This window comes from Rattus norvegicus, chromosome 7 (genome assembly GCF_036323735.1).
Source record: "Rattus norvegicus strain BN/NHsdMcwi chromosome 7, GRCr8, whole genome shotgun sequence".
Classification (NCBI taxonomy): Eukaryota; Metazoa; Chordata; class Mammalia; order Rodentia; family Muridae; genus Rattus; species Rattus norvegicus.
The window spans coordinates 44,038,727-44,056,820 of NC_086025.1; the positions used below are offsets into that span (position 1 = coordinate 44,038,727).

General features: G+C 35.4%; 1 protein-coding gene across 50 annotated transcripts in view; it reads left to right on the forward strand.

Moving 5' to 3' along the window:
* The window catches only part of Ppfia2 (PTPRF interacting protein alpha 2), a 474,298-nt gene that overhangs the window by 386,469 nt on the left and 69,735 nt on the right, over nucleotides 1-18,094 (forward strand). For 35 of the 50 annotated variants that reach the window (XM_063263786.1, XM_063263790.1, NM_001108745.1 and 32 more), the window contains 7 exons: nucleotides 4,025-4,108; nucleotides 4,380-4,511; nucleotides 5,592-5,654; nucleotides 9,764-9,855; nucleotides 13,594-13,729; nucleotides 16,987-17,207; nucleotides 17,727-17,964. In XM_063263786.1, coding sequence (XP_063119856.1) covers nucleotides 4,025-4,108; nucleotides 4,380-4,511; nucleotides 5,592-5,654; nucleotides 9,764-9,855; nucleotides 13,594-13,729; nucleotides 16,987-17,207; nucleotides 17,727-17,964 — 966 coding nt within the window. Of the gene's footprint in view, nucleotides 1-3,506; nucleotides 3,594-4,024; nucleotides 4,109-4,379; nucleotides 4,512-5,591; nucleotides 5,655-9,763; nucleotides 9,856-13,593; nucleotides 13,730-16,986; nucleotides 17,208-17,726; nucleotides 17,965-18,094 lie in introns of all 50 variants that reach the window. The other 15 variants (XM_063263774.1, XM_063263778.1, XM_063263775.1 and 12 more) reach the window with 1 other exon arrangement.

Below are 18,094 nucleotides of genomic sequence, written 5' to 3' on the forward strand. Positions count from 1 at the left end.
CTTACAAAAGTTATTTTAAATTACTATAATATAGATCAAGGCATACACAGTTGCTGTTTTAATGTGAGAGATACCAGCAGTTAACATAAAGAGTTATTATTTTAAGTTTTGCTACTGTGAGATTGAATAAGAAAATAATTTATAAAACAAGATAGAATAATCATCAGTATTTATAGTACTGGAAAAAAACACAAAATTTAGAACTTATTCCTAAAGAAACACAGTTTAAGATTTATTAAATCCTTGCAACAAATTAGCCATTGATAGGGTAAAATATAATTTAAAATGAAATAATTGACTTACATGGCTTTAAATTAGTCATAAATCACCTTTTATGATATAAAAACTCTAGAAACTGACTCCATTAATGCTGTCATTGTTCTGTAAACACTTCAGCACTTTTGTTAGCATCTAGAATATGATACACACAGGATCATGAACTATAATTACATAGTACATAATGTAGTTACCATGGTGAATAAATTTCCTCCTTATCAGAACTCTGAAATTTCAGTATTTCAGAAATCATTTAGCATTATTTAAAATTCTTCTAGTAGTGCATAATTGATTCTCCGCCTCCTATGAATTTGGCTTCTAACAGTTACAAGTACTTTAGGGCGTTTAAGATAGTTGCTACATCACTGGATAGTTGTTTTATTTTGTAAATTAAAACTGCTAAGATTGCATCTCTTAGCTGAGGATGTGTCTATAGCTTTATGGATGAATCAGTTCCTCTAAGCACTGTGACTTCAACCCTCTTCCACTCATTCTTGGATTTTCTCAGAAGGCTCAGAGAAGAGCTAAGCAGTGTTTCCATTTTATTCCATTTCAATTTTCAGGAATTGTGTCTTTCCTATTAATGGTCTTTTTTCTATTCTTTGTCTTTCCACCATCCTAAATTACAAAACATCTACTTAGCCTAAGTTTTAGATGTTTTCCTTTGAGATTTTAAATATTTCAGCAACTAGTCAAGTATTTAATTTGGTGTGTATGTGTGTGTCTGTGTCTTATTTTTACCGATCTATATCTTTTGTTTCTTTTTTGTCTTTTCTCTTACTAACTCTATTCTTCATTATCTATGTATTCACATGCTTCTCATAATAATTTCTATAACTATTTTGCTAAAATGTTAACTCATTTAAAATTCCACAATATCCAAGAGTAAAACCAAGATGAACCCCTCAAGGACAAATAAGAGTGGATTGATGCTTTCCAGTCCAACCGTGCTATGACAGGTCTGAGAGTAACACTGCACTGTAGTGTTGGGTAAAACCTGGTCCCAGTATTTCTTATACATGATGACTGAACTTACCTTTTGTATTATAAGACTATTTTGTTTTTTAATCATCTAACTGGAGAATGAAAGTAGGTAAAACTCATTTAATCCTTTAAGAATTCCTGCTTAATGGCTGTAAATAAAACTACATTTGATATATTTATGTATAATTAACCATCGGAGATCATTCTATACTCCCACTGTTATGATTTGTTATATCGATTTCTCTAATTAGAATCCACATTTTTCTCAAGTAGGATATAATTCCACTTGAATTTTATGAGGTGTTTCATTTATTTTACCACTAATAAAAGTGTCAGTAATAAATTTAAACATGGCAATACTTGCATTTTGCATCTGAAGTGACATCCCTCAATATCTGCATGTTCATTACCGAAGGAAGAAACATGAAACGTGAAGAAGCTTAAGACATTAATAGAACTTGTACTTTATAAGACTAACTTATAGAAGTTCAAATATTCACACCACTGTTTTGGATCAATGTCTTATTTAGTTTTAATAACTTAAATGACTGTAAACTATAGGTTCAATTATAAACTACAGTTCCCCAACACCCCATTTGCCAATTATCTACACCTTTTCTTAATAGGACTTGCAAAGTTTAAATGGCATAAGTGAGTGGAAAGGAGAAAATTCTTATAGAAGACCTGGGTTCTGTTCCCAGCACTCACACTGGGTAGCTCTCCCATCATCTATAAAGAACTATTCAACTGCCACCCTCTTCTTGCCTCCAAAGCCACTGCAAATACACACACTAACCCACAGACAGAAGCGCACATGTGAATATAATTAAGCCAATGTAAAAAAATAATAACTAAATAATACAAAACTCATTTGTTTCCATTTGAGAACTATGGTAGCTTTCATTGCCTGTGTAAGACACTTGGAAAGAAATTGTGATTTTTTTTTCTGTGTTTATGAAATAAATTTAGGAGACATGACATTCATATATGTGTGTTCAATTTTAATTTCATAAAACAGATTTGAAATGCTAAATGTTATTCCTTAGAGTAGTTTAGAATTTGTTGTATAAAATAGCACAAACGTATATCAGCTAGTCACTATTTCTTTTCAGGTTACTTCACAAAGTACTTGTATATAGTTTTAAAATAGTTTAAAATAAGTTTCACTATTTCGGCATGAGCTAAAATATGTCAAAGGATATGTTCTAGAGTAAAAATTGCACTACTGACATGAGACTGTTTTGGTGTTGTAATTACTTAACTTGTAATTATAAATTAATATGTTGATGCATTGTTTTAAGTGTGTGTGCATAACATACTAATGCAATTCAACTATCAGCAATGTCCCATGTGCTAACACTACACCTGTGATTTCCTGACAGCAAGACATGTAACTAACCTCAGTGCTAAGCAATCCTCAACTCACAAAGGGTCCAGGCATCCTTTTCACTCCAGGAAACATTTTTGTTTGCATTGCAACAAATCAATGCAGACACACGTTGGCATAGTCCTTCGTGTCATTTTGTTTTTTTTGAGCATTCACAAAGTTTCTTGTCCTTATGACATTACCATCTCCAAATAAGTCAAAAAGGTTTTTTTTTCTTCATTTAATGTTTTAAAAATTACACTTGAGGATAAGGCCATGCTCATCGTGTACAGAAATATCTCTCACATGGATCACTGTTGCTGAAGAAACTCAATCCTGTTTGAACAGAAGAATATTCATAATAATATAATTGTGGCTTAGCCCTACCTCGGATTTCTATATACACGATCTTACATAATCCTGATCCACACATGACACTCCCGAGTCCTAAGGAAGAGCACTTTTCAATGTTGACATGCAACATTTGCCTCAGGTATTTTTTCTAGGTACATGATAAAACAAAAGCTAAGATGTTCTTAAGTATCTATCAGAGATACTCTAGTGTTTGGTTTCTCATAAATCCAGTTATTACATGTCATTTCCAGAGTTGGTTCAAGTCACTCTATCAAAGTCCATCATTGCCAGCTGTCACTAACCCTTCATCCCTCAGGTCCCCAGCTTTTGATTTGAGCATCTCATTGTCTCCCATTTATAATCATCAAGTGCATTCTCTTCACCAGATACCAGAATAGTGTCTATTAAAGTATTGAATTTGCCGTCACTTTTATTTTAAGCATTCTGTACTATGTTCTGTTTGGTGTCAGTGTCTTTAGTTCTGATTTTTTCAATTATGTCCTTCTCCTTTTCCTTGACTCGTTAGTCTGATCCAACCTCTTCTACCTCATCTGATGATTATCAATATGTTATGGAAGCTAAACTACAAGAAATGATCTCCATACGTAGGAAGGTAGTCCTACTGGACTTTACTTTCTATCGCTAAATAGAATCCATCTAAGTTTTTTTCTTTTCATTTATATAAAAGATTATGTTACTTTTATTTATTGATAATCGACCATCTGTGCAGTTCAGTGCTTCAGGAGCTTAAGATTTGACAATGGCAGGTTTGTGTTCAAACCATGCACAGTCTGCATGTTACATTTGGCTGACTTCATTGCTCATAAATAAGTCCAGTGTTTTGCTGATGCTTGGATGTAACAGGCCCTTGTTAGCTGACACATTTCAAGCAATGCTGTTCAGCTGCCTGTTTAAAGAAAGTTTATGTTTGGAAACTGAGTTTGCAGTTGGTAGTAGCTTGCTTTACATTTTATTTCAGTTTATTTGGATGGGAAGCATTAACTCATCTTACATTTTAGGTCCAATCTTTATATCTCTCAACAGGCTGAAGAGAGACATGGAAATATTGAAGAGCGTATGAGACACCTAGAGGGTCAACTTGAAGAGAAGAATCAAGAACTTCAAAGAGTACGCATGAAGCTTTCCCATCTAAAGCTGGGTTTTTAAATTCACAGGCAGCAATATAAGAGGGAAATGTTATCAGCTAGAAGCTGTGTTTAAAATCATTTGACTATGTTCTAGGCATTTGAAGGAAATAGTTTCTACAAATTTAATCAGAAATATGCATAACATTATATTCAGTATAAAACCCACGGAACTATAAAATTAAGCTTGAACAGCGATGAGTTTTATTTTACCGTGCCAAATACATTTCTTTTCTCTTTTTCTAAAATGTAAGGCTAGGCAAAGGGAGAAAATGAATGAAGAGCATAACAAGAGATTATCTGACACCGTGGACAGGCTTCTGACAGAATCCAATGAGCGCCTGCAGCTGCACCTAAAGGAAAGGATGGCTGCCTTGGAAGAGAAGGTACAGTCGCAGACAGGAAGAGAAGCGCACGGAGGCTTAGCCACATCGTCTAGGTTGTATGTTTTCCTAGGCCGTTGTACTCAGTGCTGTGTAAGGCAATCAATCTAGACTCCTTTACCTAAAAATACTAAATGCGGTCTTAGATAGTGAGTTAATAATTTCAATAAAATGCTATAACATCATGTATTGAATGAATACCAAGATGACACATAATAAATACTACTTATTAATATGTTTACAAGAAATGCACGCAGTCATGCCATAACACATGAGGACACCTTCAGTTCGTATCACTTGTTAAATGTAGAGAAAGACTAAATATCGAGCACGGGTTTACTTCAAACTCTTGTGTGCTTAATCTGGCTAATAATGACCAACATTGAAAGCTAAGGCAAGAAAGGGTGTGTTGGGTAGAAGAGTATCATTGTTACTGATAGAGGGTTTACAAACTGTATTTCCAATGACATTGTTTCAAGAAATGTACTCATGTTCAGTCTGAAAATTGAATCAAAATCACATTTGTCACATTAATAACTGGAAACTATCACACTAATCAGAACTGTTAGAGATGGTGACCAAACTCAGAATAAGCCAGAGAAGTAAACACTAAAACATCAAAGCAAAATTATTTCAGAAATCTAAACAGAATTTCACTCATTATCTTCTAAAGGCATTTTCAATTGACATATAATTAGGGAAAATGTTTTAACAAAATGTTAGCCAATTTCGTTTTTTTTTTTTGACACATTAGGAAATCAAAGCATACTGGTTGGGTAATAGTTGAAGAATAGCTTCATTCTTTGTCATCCATAATAAAGTCTGTGCACAATCAGAATAATAGCTCATGGGGTAATAATTATGCTGTTTATCTATCCAAGTGTAGCAAAATAACATTTCTCATTTTAATAATTTATTTTGCAAAAGGTTCACTGTCACTTTTAAAGGCTTTAATGGAACTTCGTTTCCATAGAAACCAGGAAATATATTTACCAGGAAAGGATTCATAAAAGGTTCTTGAGTATTCATGCACATATTTAAGTATTTTCAGCATATTGCTTCTTCCTTTTTTCTTTTCCATAGAATGTTTTGATTCAAGAATCAGAAACCTTCAGAAAAAATCTTGAAGAGTCCTTACATGATAAGGTATTATGAAAACACATCATCTTATTCACCTAGATGAATATCATATGAAATAAATGTGATAGAAATAATTTTGTGTTAGACTTTAAAACAGTTTTAACTCATTATAGCAACGCACATATTTATGTAGAAATTGAACAGTTTTTAGCATTGAACACATTGCAAACCAGAACTCTGGAAACAAGTCATGTTATATTAATCACTATTAAATCACTATTAATCAATATTTCTACTAATAAATATGATTTTGTTTTGGATCACATTTATTAGATACATTCATTACAGTTTATGGAGTTATGGAAGTTATTTCTGAAAAGTAATTGCTGTTATGTGGATTGTGTTATTAAGAATTTTCTAGCATATTCCCACTTCAGGGGTAATTGAGAACTGAAGAAAAGAAGCATACACTATGAGCAGTGATTCAGAATGGCAGAAGTCAAGGGCCAATCCAGGGAAAGTCCCGAGCCACACGTGGTAACGATTTCAGTACACTAATGATCTAAAGGAAACTTCAGGGGTCTGGCAAGTGACTAAAGATTCAATCAATCACATGATCTGGCAGACCTTCTAAGAGAGCAGAATACATATCATGGCTAGAAGTGCTTGTTAGTTTGGGGGATGTTACTCATATGTGTGATACTTTGAAACTGAAGAGGAGATTGGTGAGGCCCAGACATTCAGGATGGAAGAGATATGGTAATAGAGTGACAAAGCACAGGTAGTGAAATCTTTAACGAGGTGATAGTAACATGTAGTTTTTACTTCATTAGCCTTGTTCATTAAAATTTCCTTTAAAATGTCAGCTTAGTGTACATCCTCTAGTTGGGCATTGGAAACACAAAAATGGATAAAGGAAGAGAAGTGGGAGAGCAAGGAAGGAAAGAAAGGAACATAAAAAAGAAATAGAAAGGCTGTAAAGAAGAAGGGGGAAACAAAGAATTAAAGATCTGGCTGCAGTGCAGAGATAGAGAAGAGGAAATTGGGACAGGAAAAGTAAACTTAATAATTTTACAGAGGGCTATACAATGTTACAATAATTTAAAAATAATAACCACCTAGTTCCACAGCCTGGATGCCCATACTCTGACATACATCACTATTGCAGGTGTTGCTAAAAGAATGCTTTAGTACCAAATGGTTAATAGAGATCATACAGAGGGGACAGTATTTTAGTAGGCTCTTAGACACATTTAGTGAGTCCAAGTGGAGGTTAGGCCTATGGAATAGCAGGGCGGATGCAAGTATGGGTAGCTAGATGAATCATCAGAATTTTGCTGGAAGTACCGCATGTTTAGTGAACTAGTTCTGACCATATTGTGAATTTTGGCCTTGATCCTGTTACGCAGTGTTAAGTTATTTAAAGTTCCGTGTGCTTCTGGCAAGATCCTCAAAACCTACTCCCCAGCACCTACACAGTCCTACAGCTTCCAGCAGTCTACCCAGGCAACCAACATTTCAAGTGAGCTTAAGCATTAATCCCTGCTAATGTCAATCTCCAAAAAAAGGGTATTCCTAGGCCAAACTTCATTTTTGGGTTATTATATCATATGGCTAAACACATTCACTGACCTTAGAATATCTATACTTATTCAAATGTTCACTAAAGTTGCTATGATCATAAACCACCATGAACAGTATCTTCTGCATGTCTTCCTTGTTTATTTTTTAAGTGATTTTAATCTTTGAAATTTAAGGTACTTACACCATTTCCTGAATGAAGTAAGTCTTGTTCAGTCCCTGGCAGGCTTATTTGATCTCATGTAGGTCAACGCCACTATTAATTAAACACTTCCTAATTTTGACCGCTACTGAGCATTTTTCCAAGAAGAAGATGGTGTGTTTTAAGGCCAACTCATGTTTTCTTCTGGACACTTAAAAGTTCTGATTTAACATGTTGATTTTTTTCCACAGTGTTACCAAATTAGCTCATATTTACATATATCAAACACCACTGCACTGCCACTTAACCTGGCCACGAAGACCAGCATTACCATTCTGAGTAAAACACATATAGCCCTCCTCATAAGTAAACATGAATAGTGTTTACTACTGTACATTAATAATGAAATTAGGTAACAAATAAGAAATTATTTTTCTGTTTTTTTCCTTTTATTGGATTTTTTTATTTACATCTTAAATGTTATTCCCTTTCCCGTTTTCCTTCCGGAAACCCACTCTCCCATCCCCCTTCCCCCTGTTTCTATGAGGGTGCTCCCTCACCCAACCACCTGCTCACTCCCACCACCCCACCCTGGCATTCCCCTACACTCTAGCCTTAAAGCACGTATTTATTTGGCTATCTGTATGCTTCAGAGTGACGTGCCAGCAGAAGAATCAGTGCTTTTTCCAGTCATTTTTCTTTTATTTATTTACTACTTATTTATTTACTTATTCACTTTACAACCAGCTTATTGCCCCCTTCCTAGGGGTTTATTCCCACAACCCTTTGGCCCATCTGCCCTTCCCTTCTCCTCTTAGCCGGTGCCTCTCCCCTGCACCTGCTAAGTACACTCCCCCACTCCAGTACAAGTCTATTTGAGGCTAGGCACATCTTCTCACATTGAGGCCAGACGAAGCAGCCCAGCTGGAAGAACATATCCCAAGTACAGGCAACAACTTTTGGGATAGCCCCTTGCCCCAGTTCCAAACCCACATTCAGACCAACTGCATATCTCCTATATATGTGGGGGACGCCTAGGTCTAGCCTTCATATGTTATTTCCTTGGTGGTTCGGACTCTGAGAGCCCCAGGAGTCCAGGTCTCCAGTTGACTCTATTGGTCTTCCTGTGGGATTTCTAGCTCTTCAGAGCCTTCAGTCCTTACCCAAACTCTTCCGTAAGAGTCCCCAGCTCTATCCATTCTTTGTCTGTGAGTGTCTGTATCTGTCTGAGTCAACTGCTGGGTGGAACCTCTCAGAGGACAGCCATGCTAGACTCCTGTCAACAAACATAAAAGAGTATCATTAATAGTAATTGGGAAATTGGTGCATGCCCATGGGATGGGTCTCAAGTTGGGCAGGTTGTTGGTTGGCCATTCCCTCAGTCTCTGCTCCATCCCCCACCCCTGAATTTTTTGTAGACAAGATAAATTTTGGGTCAAATTTTTCCGTGTGGGTTGTTGTCCCTATTGCTCCACTGGAATTTCTGCCTGGATACAGGAGGTGGCCTCTTCACATTCAATATCCCCAATGCTGTGAGTGACAGCTAAGGTCATCCCCATTGATTCTTGGGTGCCTCCCTTATCCTAGGTCTTTGTTTCAACCGTTTTACTTTACTGATGTGCCTTTCAACCCTGATTTTTTAAAAAAAAAATGAAATTCTTCACATTATTGATTAGGGATGTCCAGAGGAACAGAACTGATAAAATGAGAGCATTTATTAGAATGGCTTACAGTCTGTGGTCCAACTCATCCAACAATGGCTGCCTATCAATGGAAGGGCCAAAAATCCAGTAGTAGTTCAGTCACAAGGCTCAAAGTCTCAGCTGGTCTCCAGTCTGGAATCCTGAAGAAATAGGCTCCTATAACAGTGAGGAATGGACTTGCCAGGGATGGAGAGAAAGCCTACAAAGAGTAAGCAAGTCTACCTCTCCCATGTCTTATATGTAGGCTGCCATTAGGAGAGGTGGCCCAGATCAAAGGTGCATCTTCCCACCTCAAAAATTCTGGATTAAAACTGGGTCTTCTCACTTCAAATAAATTAATTAAAAAGAAAAAAACTTCCTCATAGGTGAAACCAGCACTTGGATTTTAAGTAAATTCCAGGTGTAATTAAGTTCACAACCAAAATAATAGTCATCATACTCAGTTAGTTCACACCAATGTATTGTTTAATTTAAAACTACGTGATTTGCTTTTGTAATTTAAATGCCATATCTATAAGTAATCATGATTTTAATAATCTCACAAATTTGCAAATGTTTAACAGGGAGTTTATTTCTGTTGCTGAGTTATTCATAATGAAAGGTAAACACAAGTATATTTTGTGATTACATATATCCAATGTCCTTTAATAAAATTAAATCGTGTTCTTTTTTGAGTATCCATTTATTTGCCATAATTGAATGCTGATACATGGGGTGTAACCATCATCTAATTACTTTTTTACTTTTAGGAAAGACTAGCAGAAGAAATAGAGAAGTTGAGGTCTGAACTTGACCAAATGAAAATGAGAACTGGCTCTCTAATTGAACCAACTATATCGAGGTAATATTCAGTTAAATGTTTATTTTGGTTCAACATCAATGTAAATTCTCTTATATCTTAATGTTTTCTTTCATAAAATAAGGGTCTCATATTTCTCAGAAGAGATTGCAAGAATTTAATCTAATACTCTAGTTTCTGAATTCAAAGATGATATCCAAATTTAGAATTCCTTTTTGAAGTAATTCTATCAAAATATAACTGAAAATCTTTTGTGTTCTGTGTTCAAGTGTACAGTTCTACATGCATAAAAATTCTTAAATGAAAATTCAGAGTACATAGAAAAATTGCATTGTATTTCAAGGATTTATTAGCCTTTTCTTTTTCGTTTTTATTATAATGTTTGCATATAATATATATTGACTATAGTATAGTTTCCTTGTTGTTATGCCTCCTAGTTCTTTTTCACCTCCCCAACCTCTGGATCCACCCCTGTTCTGTCTCTAATTGCAAAGTAAAATGGCTTCTAAGAAATGAAAATATATAATATATTTAAAAAAACAAAACTAACACATCAGAGCAGAATAAAGCAAAGAAAGAAAAAGTAAGAAGCAGATAAAATGGCATATTGTAACACTGTGGTGTTATAAGCACTGTGCAGGGGCACCACACAATCTATATAACATATATTATGTTCTTGGTAAAATAAATGGTTACCTAAATTCCGTGTTTCAAATGACTGGGTAAAATCGAAACTAAAACTTTCTGTAGGATTGGCCGGAGAGATAGCTCAGTGGTATAAGAACATTTATTTCTCCTGCAGAGATAAAGATTCTTTCCCTGGAAAGTATGTGGCTGCTTAAAACCATATGTCACCGAGATCTAGGGGATCAGACTGCCTCTTTTGATTTTCATTGGTAGCAGGGAACTACATGGGACACATAAATATATGCAGACAAGACACTCGGATATATTCAATAAAATAAAAAACAAAAATTTCACTAAACATTCTTTTGCTCTTTTCAGAAGAACTATAAATTAACACAATATTCAATAGTTGACTGCTTTTAAATTTAGAAAAATACAGTCCTGTGGTCACAGAGATACACAAAATCACGTACATGACTATATGTGATATGTGCTCACAAAGTGTGGGAGATATAGTGATGATACTGATGATGATGACAGGGAAAAGCTATTGAAATACCATAGGAGTCAATGCATAGAGCAACCGCTGTCTAATCACATCAAATGTATCCTAGTATTTTCACATGCCATGTCTATATTTTTCATATTATGTCTCAGAAATAGTGTTGGAGAAATATAGAAAGTTCTATTAATATAGTGAGGTTTCCTGACTGCCTGACATCTTGGCATTCACCTAAAGAAAGCGTTGTTGGGTCCATAAAAATCATCATTTAAGGGAAGCAGATTGTAGGGAAGACCATAGATGTGAGGGTCCAGATTCCTATACTGTCTGCTGTTTGTCATGGGAAATAATTTTCATTTACTAATTCTCACCATAGATTTTTCATATAAGTATATACAATAATATATCCAGGTTACCACACAAGTTTTCTAAATGAATTATATTAGAAAAAATGTGTTTTATTGCACAGCCATATAATAGGTAAACATTTATAAAGAATGGGTAATAGTTACATTGTTGATCCAGGAAAATCATTGCTTAAATGAATTACAATTTTTTAAACTTAGACTTGCTAATTCTCTCTTATAGTTTTTGTGTAAAATGATTTGAAAATTTAATTAGAATTAGTAGAGATATAGTCTCTGTCTTCTTTTGTTAGGAGACAAGGTAAAAATTGTGACAAAGTGTACAGAGGTAAGCAGTAACTTTTACAGGAAGATTGTTTAGTTCCTTTCTAGATTGGTGTTTGCTCAAATGTTTTCTCTAAAGGTCTATTAACCATGCTGCATTTGCCAGACAGGTATACACTAAGAGCTCCAGCTGTGATTAAAACAGATGCTTCTGGAAAGGAGACAGGGAAGTGCTATGTCAAAGGCTCTTGCAAAGATGAACTATGAAGAAAGCTGGAATAGCATGTGACAATTGGACACTTAAGCTGAAACTCAAAAGAATGCTAGACATAAAAACATGCTGAGACTATTTCAACAGAAACCCTAGGCTGTCCAAAGGGTCAGAAATGAAACAACGTGTAAGCTAGTGGAGGAGTTGAATTAGTTGAATGAATTGAAGGAAATGTCAGTTAAGCTGGGTAGAGGAGGATGGGAAGGAATAAATAGCTGAAGTGAATCTTCAAACTAGGAAATCCCAATTTTTACAGACTGCCATGTGACCTTGGGGTGTTATAAGCACTATATTTTTTGTGTGGGTTCTGATTTGTTCCATCAGTTTTAAAATAATATAGAATTCAGGGAAAACAAAACAAAACAAGAAAGCCACTTTTAAAATGGCAAATTGTAATGTTAGACACTGCACTGTGGTGTCCAAACAACAGCCATTGGTGGTATATTCCTACGTTCCTTTGAGGTAGGTGGTTTGTGGACTGAAATTCTATCCTTTCACCCATTGTCTCAGGAGAACTAGTGAAGTCTTCACCATGTGGAAGGCACTAAAATTTTTAATCTTTATGTTTATAAAATGTAGTGGTCTATCCACCAGACTAAAATAAAGAGTTATGGTATTTCTGAGTATGGCTTGGCTGGTTTATTTTTATATATGACTCATTTACTATACACAAGTTGATTTTCAGTTTGTGTTTATTGCTATAAGAATATTGTGTCATCAGTTTGCAGAATGATTCCTCATTTCATTTGATCTCATTAAGCGTCCGGTAAAACAAGGTCCTCCTTAAGTTATATCTTCATCTGTCCCGGCATCTAACAGCCTGAGCTCATCTAAGTTTTATAAACCTTGACAAATATCTAATAAGTGCTTATCTCTAATCTCAAAGTGGGTGATGAGAGGTGGTATCTTCAATCAGCAGGAGCCCTGAGTCGAACAGAAAACACCTCTGTATCATGGATCTGGGATTTCATTTTATAGGACAGCATGAGGTTGCTTTTGTTATCATCATGATGATTACACAAATAAATCGACCTTGCTGTAAATCTATATACAGACAATGTGCCTGACTATGTTTAGATTACAGTATAGTTTATTACCATGTTTATTGAAAATGAGTACGGTGATATTTTCCAATAGTAATTTTCCACCTACTTCATCTCTAAGCAAATTGCAGCACCAAGTGTGATTACCAAGATTTGTCATCCTCTTGAACAATGATTTACTCAAAGCTAAAATCCTAGCCATTTACTAAAATGAGATTATTTACTGTAAAATGAACATATTACTGTTTCTCTAAATTGGACAACAGAATATTGCACATTGGAAAATGCTAATATATTTCTCTATAATCGATAAAACATAAAAGTTCCGAACTCACAAGTTGATACATTTTTCAGTAAGAGCAACTAAAAATTTTAAAATATACAAACAAATATTCAAATACACACAAATAATGAAAGACAAAATCAGTTGACTTTGACCATTAATGTTAGCATGTTTCATTGTAGTAAAACACTAAAAGTAATAAGAAACAAGGTCATAAGTGTAGTCTAAAATGGAAAAAATGCACCTTACATTCAAGAATGAAATTTACTATATCACCTGATACACATGTCCCACAACTTGACAAGAATAACACTGTTCTTTCCAAAAGTTTATTTGCTTGAGAGATTCTGATTTATTAATAATTTAGAAGCAGGTAGTTGCAAATTTAATTTATAAGACTCGATCTTATTTTTTCTATTTTTCAGAACTCATCTAGACACCTCCGCTGAGTTGCGGTATTCAGTTGGGTCCCTCGTAGACAGCCAGTCTGATTACAGAACCACTAAAGTAATACGAAGACCAAGGAGAGGCCGCATGGGTGTGCGAAGAGATGAGCCAAAGGTAATTGCTTTTCTTTCAGCATTAGTCATTTTAGCTAAACCCAGGACGCCATTCTAAATAGAATTTCTACTACAAGAGAAGCCTGAATGGGGACAGTAATTTATGTTAGTTTTGTTGGTAGAAAATGATGCATTCTAAAATTAATTAATGGGTAATATGTACTAGAGCATTCCACGTACTTATTTATCTGCCATTATAAATTGTGTGCAAGTTCTATACCAATTTCAGGAAATCCAAGATTGAGGCACTGAAAGATTTAGTGTTCCACATTACAAGGCTAACACACTAATTGATTCAAAATTGGAACTAGATGTAGACAGTGCCATATATAGTGTTTTAACCATTATGTTGTGTTGCCAGACAAGTGGACATTCTAAGGACTTGGACTCCTGAGTACCGACATTTTTATTTTCTCTAAAATTAAGAATATGATTTGTTAAAATTACTATATTTAAAACATCTCTTTAAAATTTCACACAGAATTTTAAAAATACCTGTGAAATCTAATTCAAAGATAAACTGCAATTCTGTTCCTTTAATCCATAACTTATTTTTATTTACTTTTTAAATTTCATATATGCATCTATATTTATATTATATCATGTCCATCACTGGCTCTCTCCGATCTGCCTCCTCTCCTATCCCCTCCTCCCTCTCAAATCTATGACCTCTTAATTATTATTGTTGCATATGTATATGTGTATATACAAAACACCCCGATGAGTCTGTTATTCCATTATTACAACAGACCCAGGATATATTTTCTTAAGACAGGTCACCCTCTTTACAGAACACGCAAGAAATATAGAGAGAGTAATGATGATAAGGAGAACATGAAAGAATAAATTTCAATTTTATGAATACTATATTTACTTTTATTGGATATTTTTTACTTGCATTTCAGATATTATCCCCTTTCCCAGTTTCCTATCCATAAACCCCCTATCCGCTCCACTCCCTGTCCCTCTTCTATGAGGATGATTCCCCACCCAACCACCCACCCCTTCCCACCTCCCAGTCCTGACCTTCCCATACACTGGGGACTGGATCAAGGGCTTCTCCTCCCACTGCTGCCCAACAAGGCCATCCTCTGCTACATATGCAGCTGGAGCCATGGGTCTGTCCATGTGTACTCTTTGGGTACTGGTTTAGTCCCTGGGAGCTCTGGTTGGTTGATACTATTGTTCTTATCGGGTGGCAAGCCCCTTCAGCTCCTTCAGTCCTTTCTCTAATTCCTCCAACGGGGACCCTGTTCTCAGTTCAATGGTTTGCTGCTAGCATTCGCCTCTGTACTTGCCATGCTCATGTAGAGCCTCTCGGGAGAAAGCTATATCAGGCTCCTGTCAACATGTACTTCGTGGCATCAGTAATACTGTCTGGGTTTGGTAGCTGTATAAATATGGGTGGATGCCCAGATGGGGCAGGATCTGAATGGCCGTTCCTTCAGTCTCTTCTCCCAACTTTGTCTCCATATCTCCTCCTATGAATATTTTTTGTTCCCCCTTTTAAGAAGCACTGAAGATACATTTATAACACTCTCCCTATTCCTTTTCTCCCTTCAACTCCTCTTGTATCACTTGCACTTATCCTCAAATTCAGGGCACCTTAATCATTATTGACATATGCAAATAGGTGAATTTTATAACTGTAACCTGCTGAGGTGTGTGCATATTGTTCAGGGCTGATCTGCTGCGATTGGAGAAACCATCAGAACACTTGTCCCAAGAGAAGACTCTTCCTCCTTCAATAGCCGTTATTTGCTTGTAGCCCTTCATCAAGGGCTTAGGGCCCTGTGGGATCTCCCCCATCCAGACTGCCATGTCAACTGGTACTGTCCCTGGGAAGTTTATTTATGCAAACAATTTTTGAGGTTGATGGGATATAGTTTCAACTTTTAAGTCATGTTTCTGTTGAATCAATAAAGCTGCATGAGAAGCAACAACGTTCCTCTCTGCCCTAAGTATAGTTTTTTCACACAACGTTTTTAAAATATACTCAAAATTCTGTTTCTTTTTTCCCTTAACAAGATCTTAATGCTTTTGGTAGACAATTAGCATAAATAGGTAACATGTAAATTAATCTGTCACAGTAGCATAGAATTGTGGAAAGCATGGAGAATATAAAAGAAAAAATAAAGACAAGATAGTCTCAGTTCTTTCTTCTTACTTTAAGAGAAACTAATTTATGCTCTTTCATAACAAAATATTTCCTTAGCACAAATTATTAAGTTAACAGAAAATCTAAATGTCTACTCAACTGTATCAGTTAAGGAAATATTGTTCATTTTTTATATTAATTTGCCATTCACAACAAAAACATAAACTACTCCAACTAATTTTTGAATATTCTTTAGTTTCATTCATTTCCTTTACTTTTTCCTCCTCTGGTCTCTATCAAGTCTATTTACCAATTTATTTTCTGAAATAAACTTACTTGGGAAACTAAATTTCTCCTTAAAAGTATTTCATAACACAAATTCTTCTTCAGGCGTTTAGTCATTAATTCAATATACCACAAAGCACATTTTTATCTTCCACATAATCTTGAATGTCTATAGCAGTGAAATTAATTATATTAAGAGCATAAAATTCTAGGGCCTGTCTATTGAGATCAGAGTATGCAAAATAATTGATCTATCAGTTACTCAAAACTCCCAAACAGAATAATACTTAAGTTAACTTTAAAAACTTAAACCATTAAAATGACTGTGTTTTCATCAAAAGGTTACTGAGTGTGTAGGTGAACAGGGCCGTAGAGGTGAGATCATGCAGTTTTCCAATATTTATAATAATATTTTACTCAGCTTACTACGTAAATTAAAAAAACAGTTATTATACAATGTGATTCCTAACAATGTTAATATGTTCATCTTTTATAGGAAAAGTGTATAACTAATCACTGTAAGAAATGATAATACTTGAGTTTAAATGAGGATCGTTGAATTCTGAAAAAACAGTTGCAAGTATGCGAGCTTATAAACAATTGCTATTTTGAAAGCTGTTGGCATATAAATGATATGGAAATCTATCACTTCTGTTCCTGCTGAAACATTGATTTAAGTAAACAATTAATTGCTTCCAGTTCATAGAATGTCAGGGTAGATTTTATTGAATCTCAATTAAAATATTACTTCACAGTCTGCTTTTGAACAGGCAGCTGTGAAGGCATGCATGCACGTTCTGATGTTGCTCCTGTGGCTGTCAGTGTTCTGATTTGTTCTGTAATACGAGTATCTTAATTGTTCATTCGCCATTCAGGTGAAATCCCTTGGGGATCATGAATGGAACAGGACTCAGCAAATTGGAGTACTAGGCAGTCACCCATTCGAAAGTGACACTGAAATGTCAGATATTGATGATGACGACAGAGAAACGATTTTCAGCTCAATGGATCTTCTCTCTCCAAGTGGCCATTCTGATGCCCAGACGCTAGCTATGATGCTTCAAGAACAACTGGATGCAATCAACAAAGAAATAAGGTATCAATACTTATGGTATCAGGAGCTTAAAAAACCTTAGTACTTTATGTGTTTCTCAAACAAATAGGCTTAGCATCTCCTGGTGCCTCGTTGGATCTGCAGAATATCAGAAGTGGGTTAGTAGTCTTATACAAACATGTCTAGCTACATTGTTTTAAAACTCAGAGCCAATGAAACATATTTTTATATGAATTATTTCATGATAGAAATGACAATAGTTCATAATTACCTCTTATATACAGAAGAGATTATTTGAGAGGAAAGTTCCATTATGCAACTAAAGGTATAGCCCTTGACATTTCAAGTATACACCATAATAATTAGAAAGAAAACTAAACCGATTTTTCGTAATTGTAACCCGTCATTCCATGAGGTTTAAAGTTGTTCAATCTCAAAAGAAAATGGAAATGCTTGATTTGAAATAAAAATCTCACAGTACTTAACTGAGTATTTACTAGGTGAAATCTAATTGCTATTAAGTGACCTCATATTGAAAAGACTTAACTCTCGGTCTTCTAGGCTAATCCAGGAAGAAAAGGAATCTACAGAATTGCGTGCTGAAGAAATCGAGAATAGGGTGGCTAGTGTAAGCTTGGAAGGTCTGAACTTGGCAAGGGTCCATCCTGGTACCTCCATCACTGCTTCTGTTACAGCTTCATCACTGGCCAGTTCATCTCCCCCAAGTGGACACTCAACGCCAAAGCTTACACCAAGAAGCCCGGCCAGGGAAATGGACCGTATGGGAGTCATGACCCTGGTATGCTTCTGTGTCCAGAGAACCTGGACTTGTCATAGTTACTTGTTCTTTAGCTAATACTCCTGGATATTTCCTCTCATCTGAATTTCTGTGCATTTTGTTGTTTATTTGCACATGTAAATAATGTGCA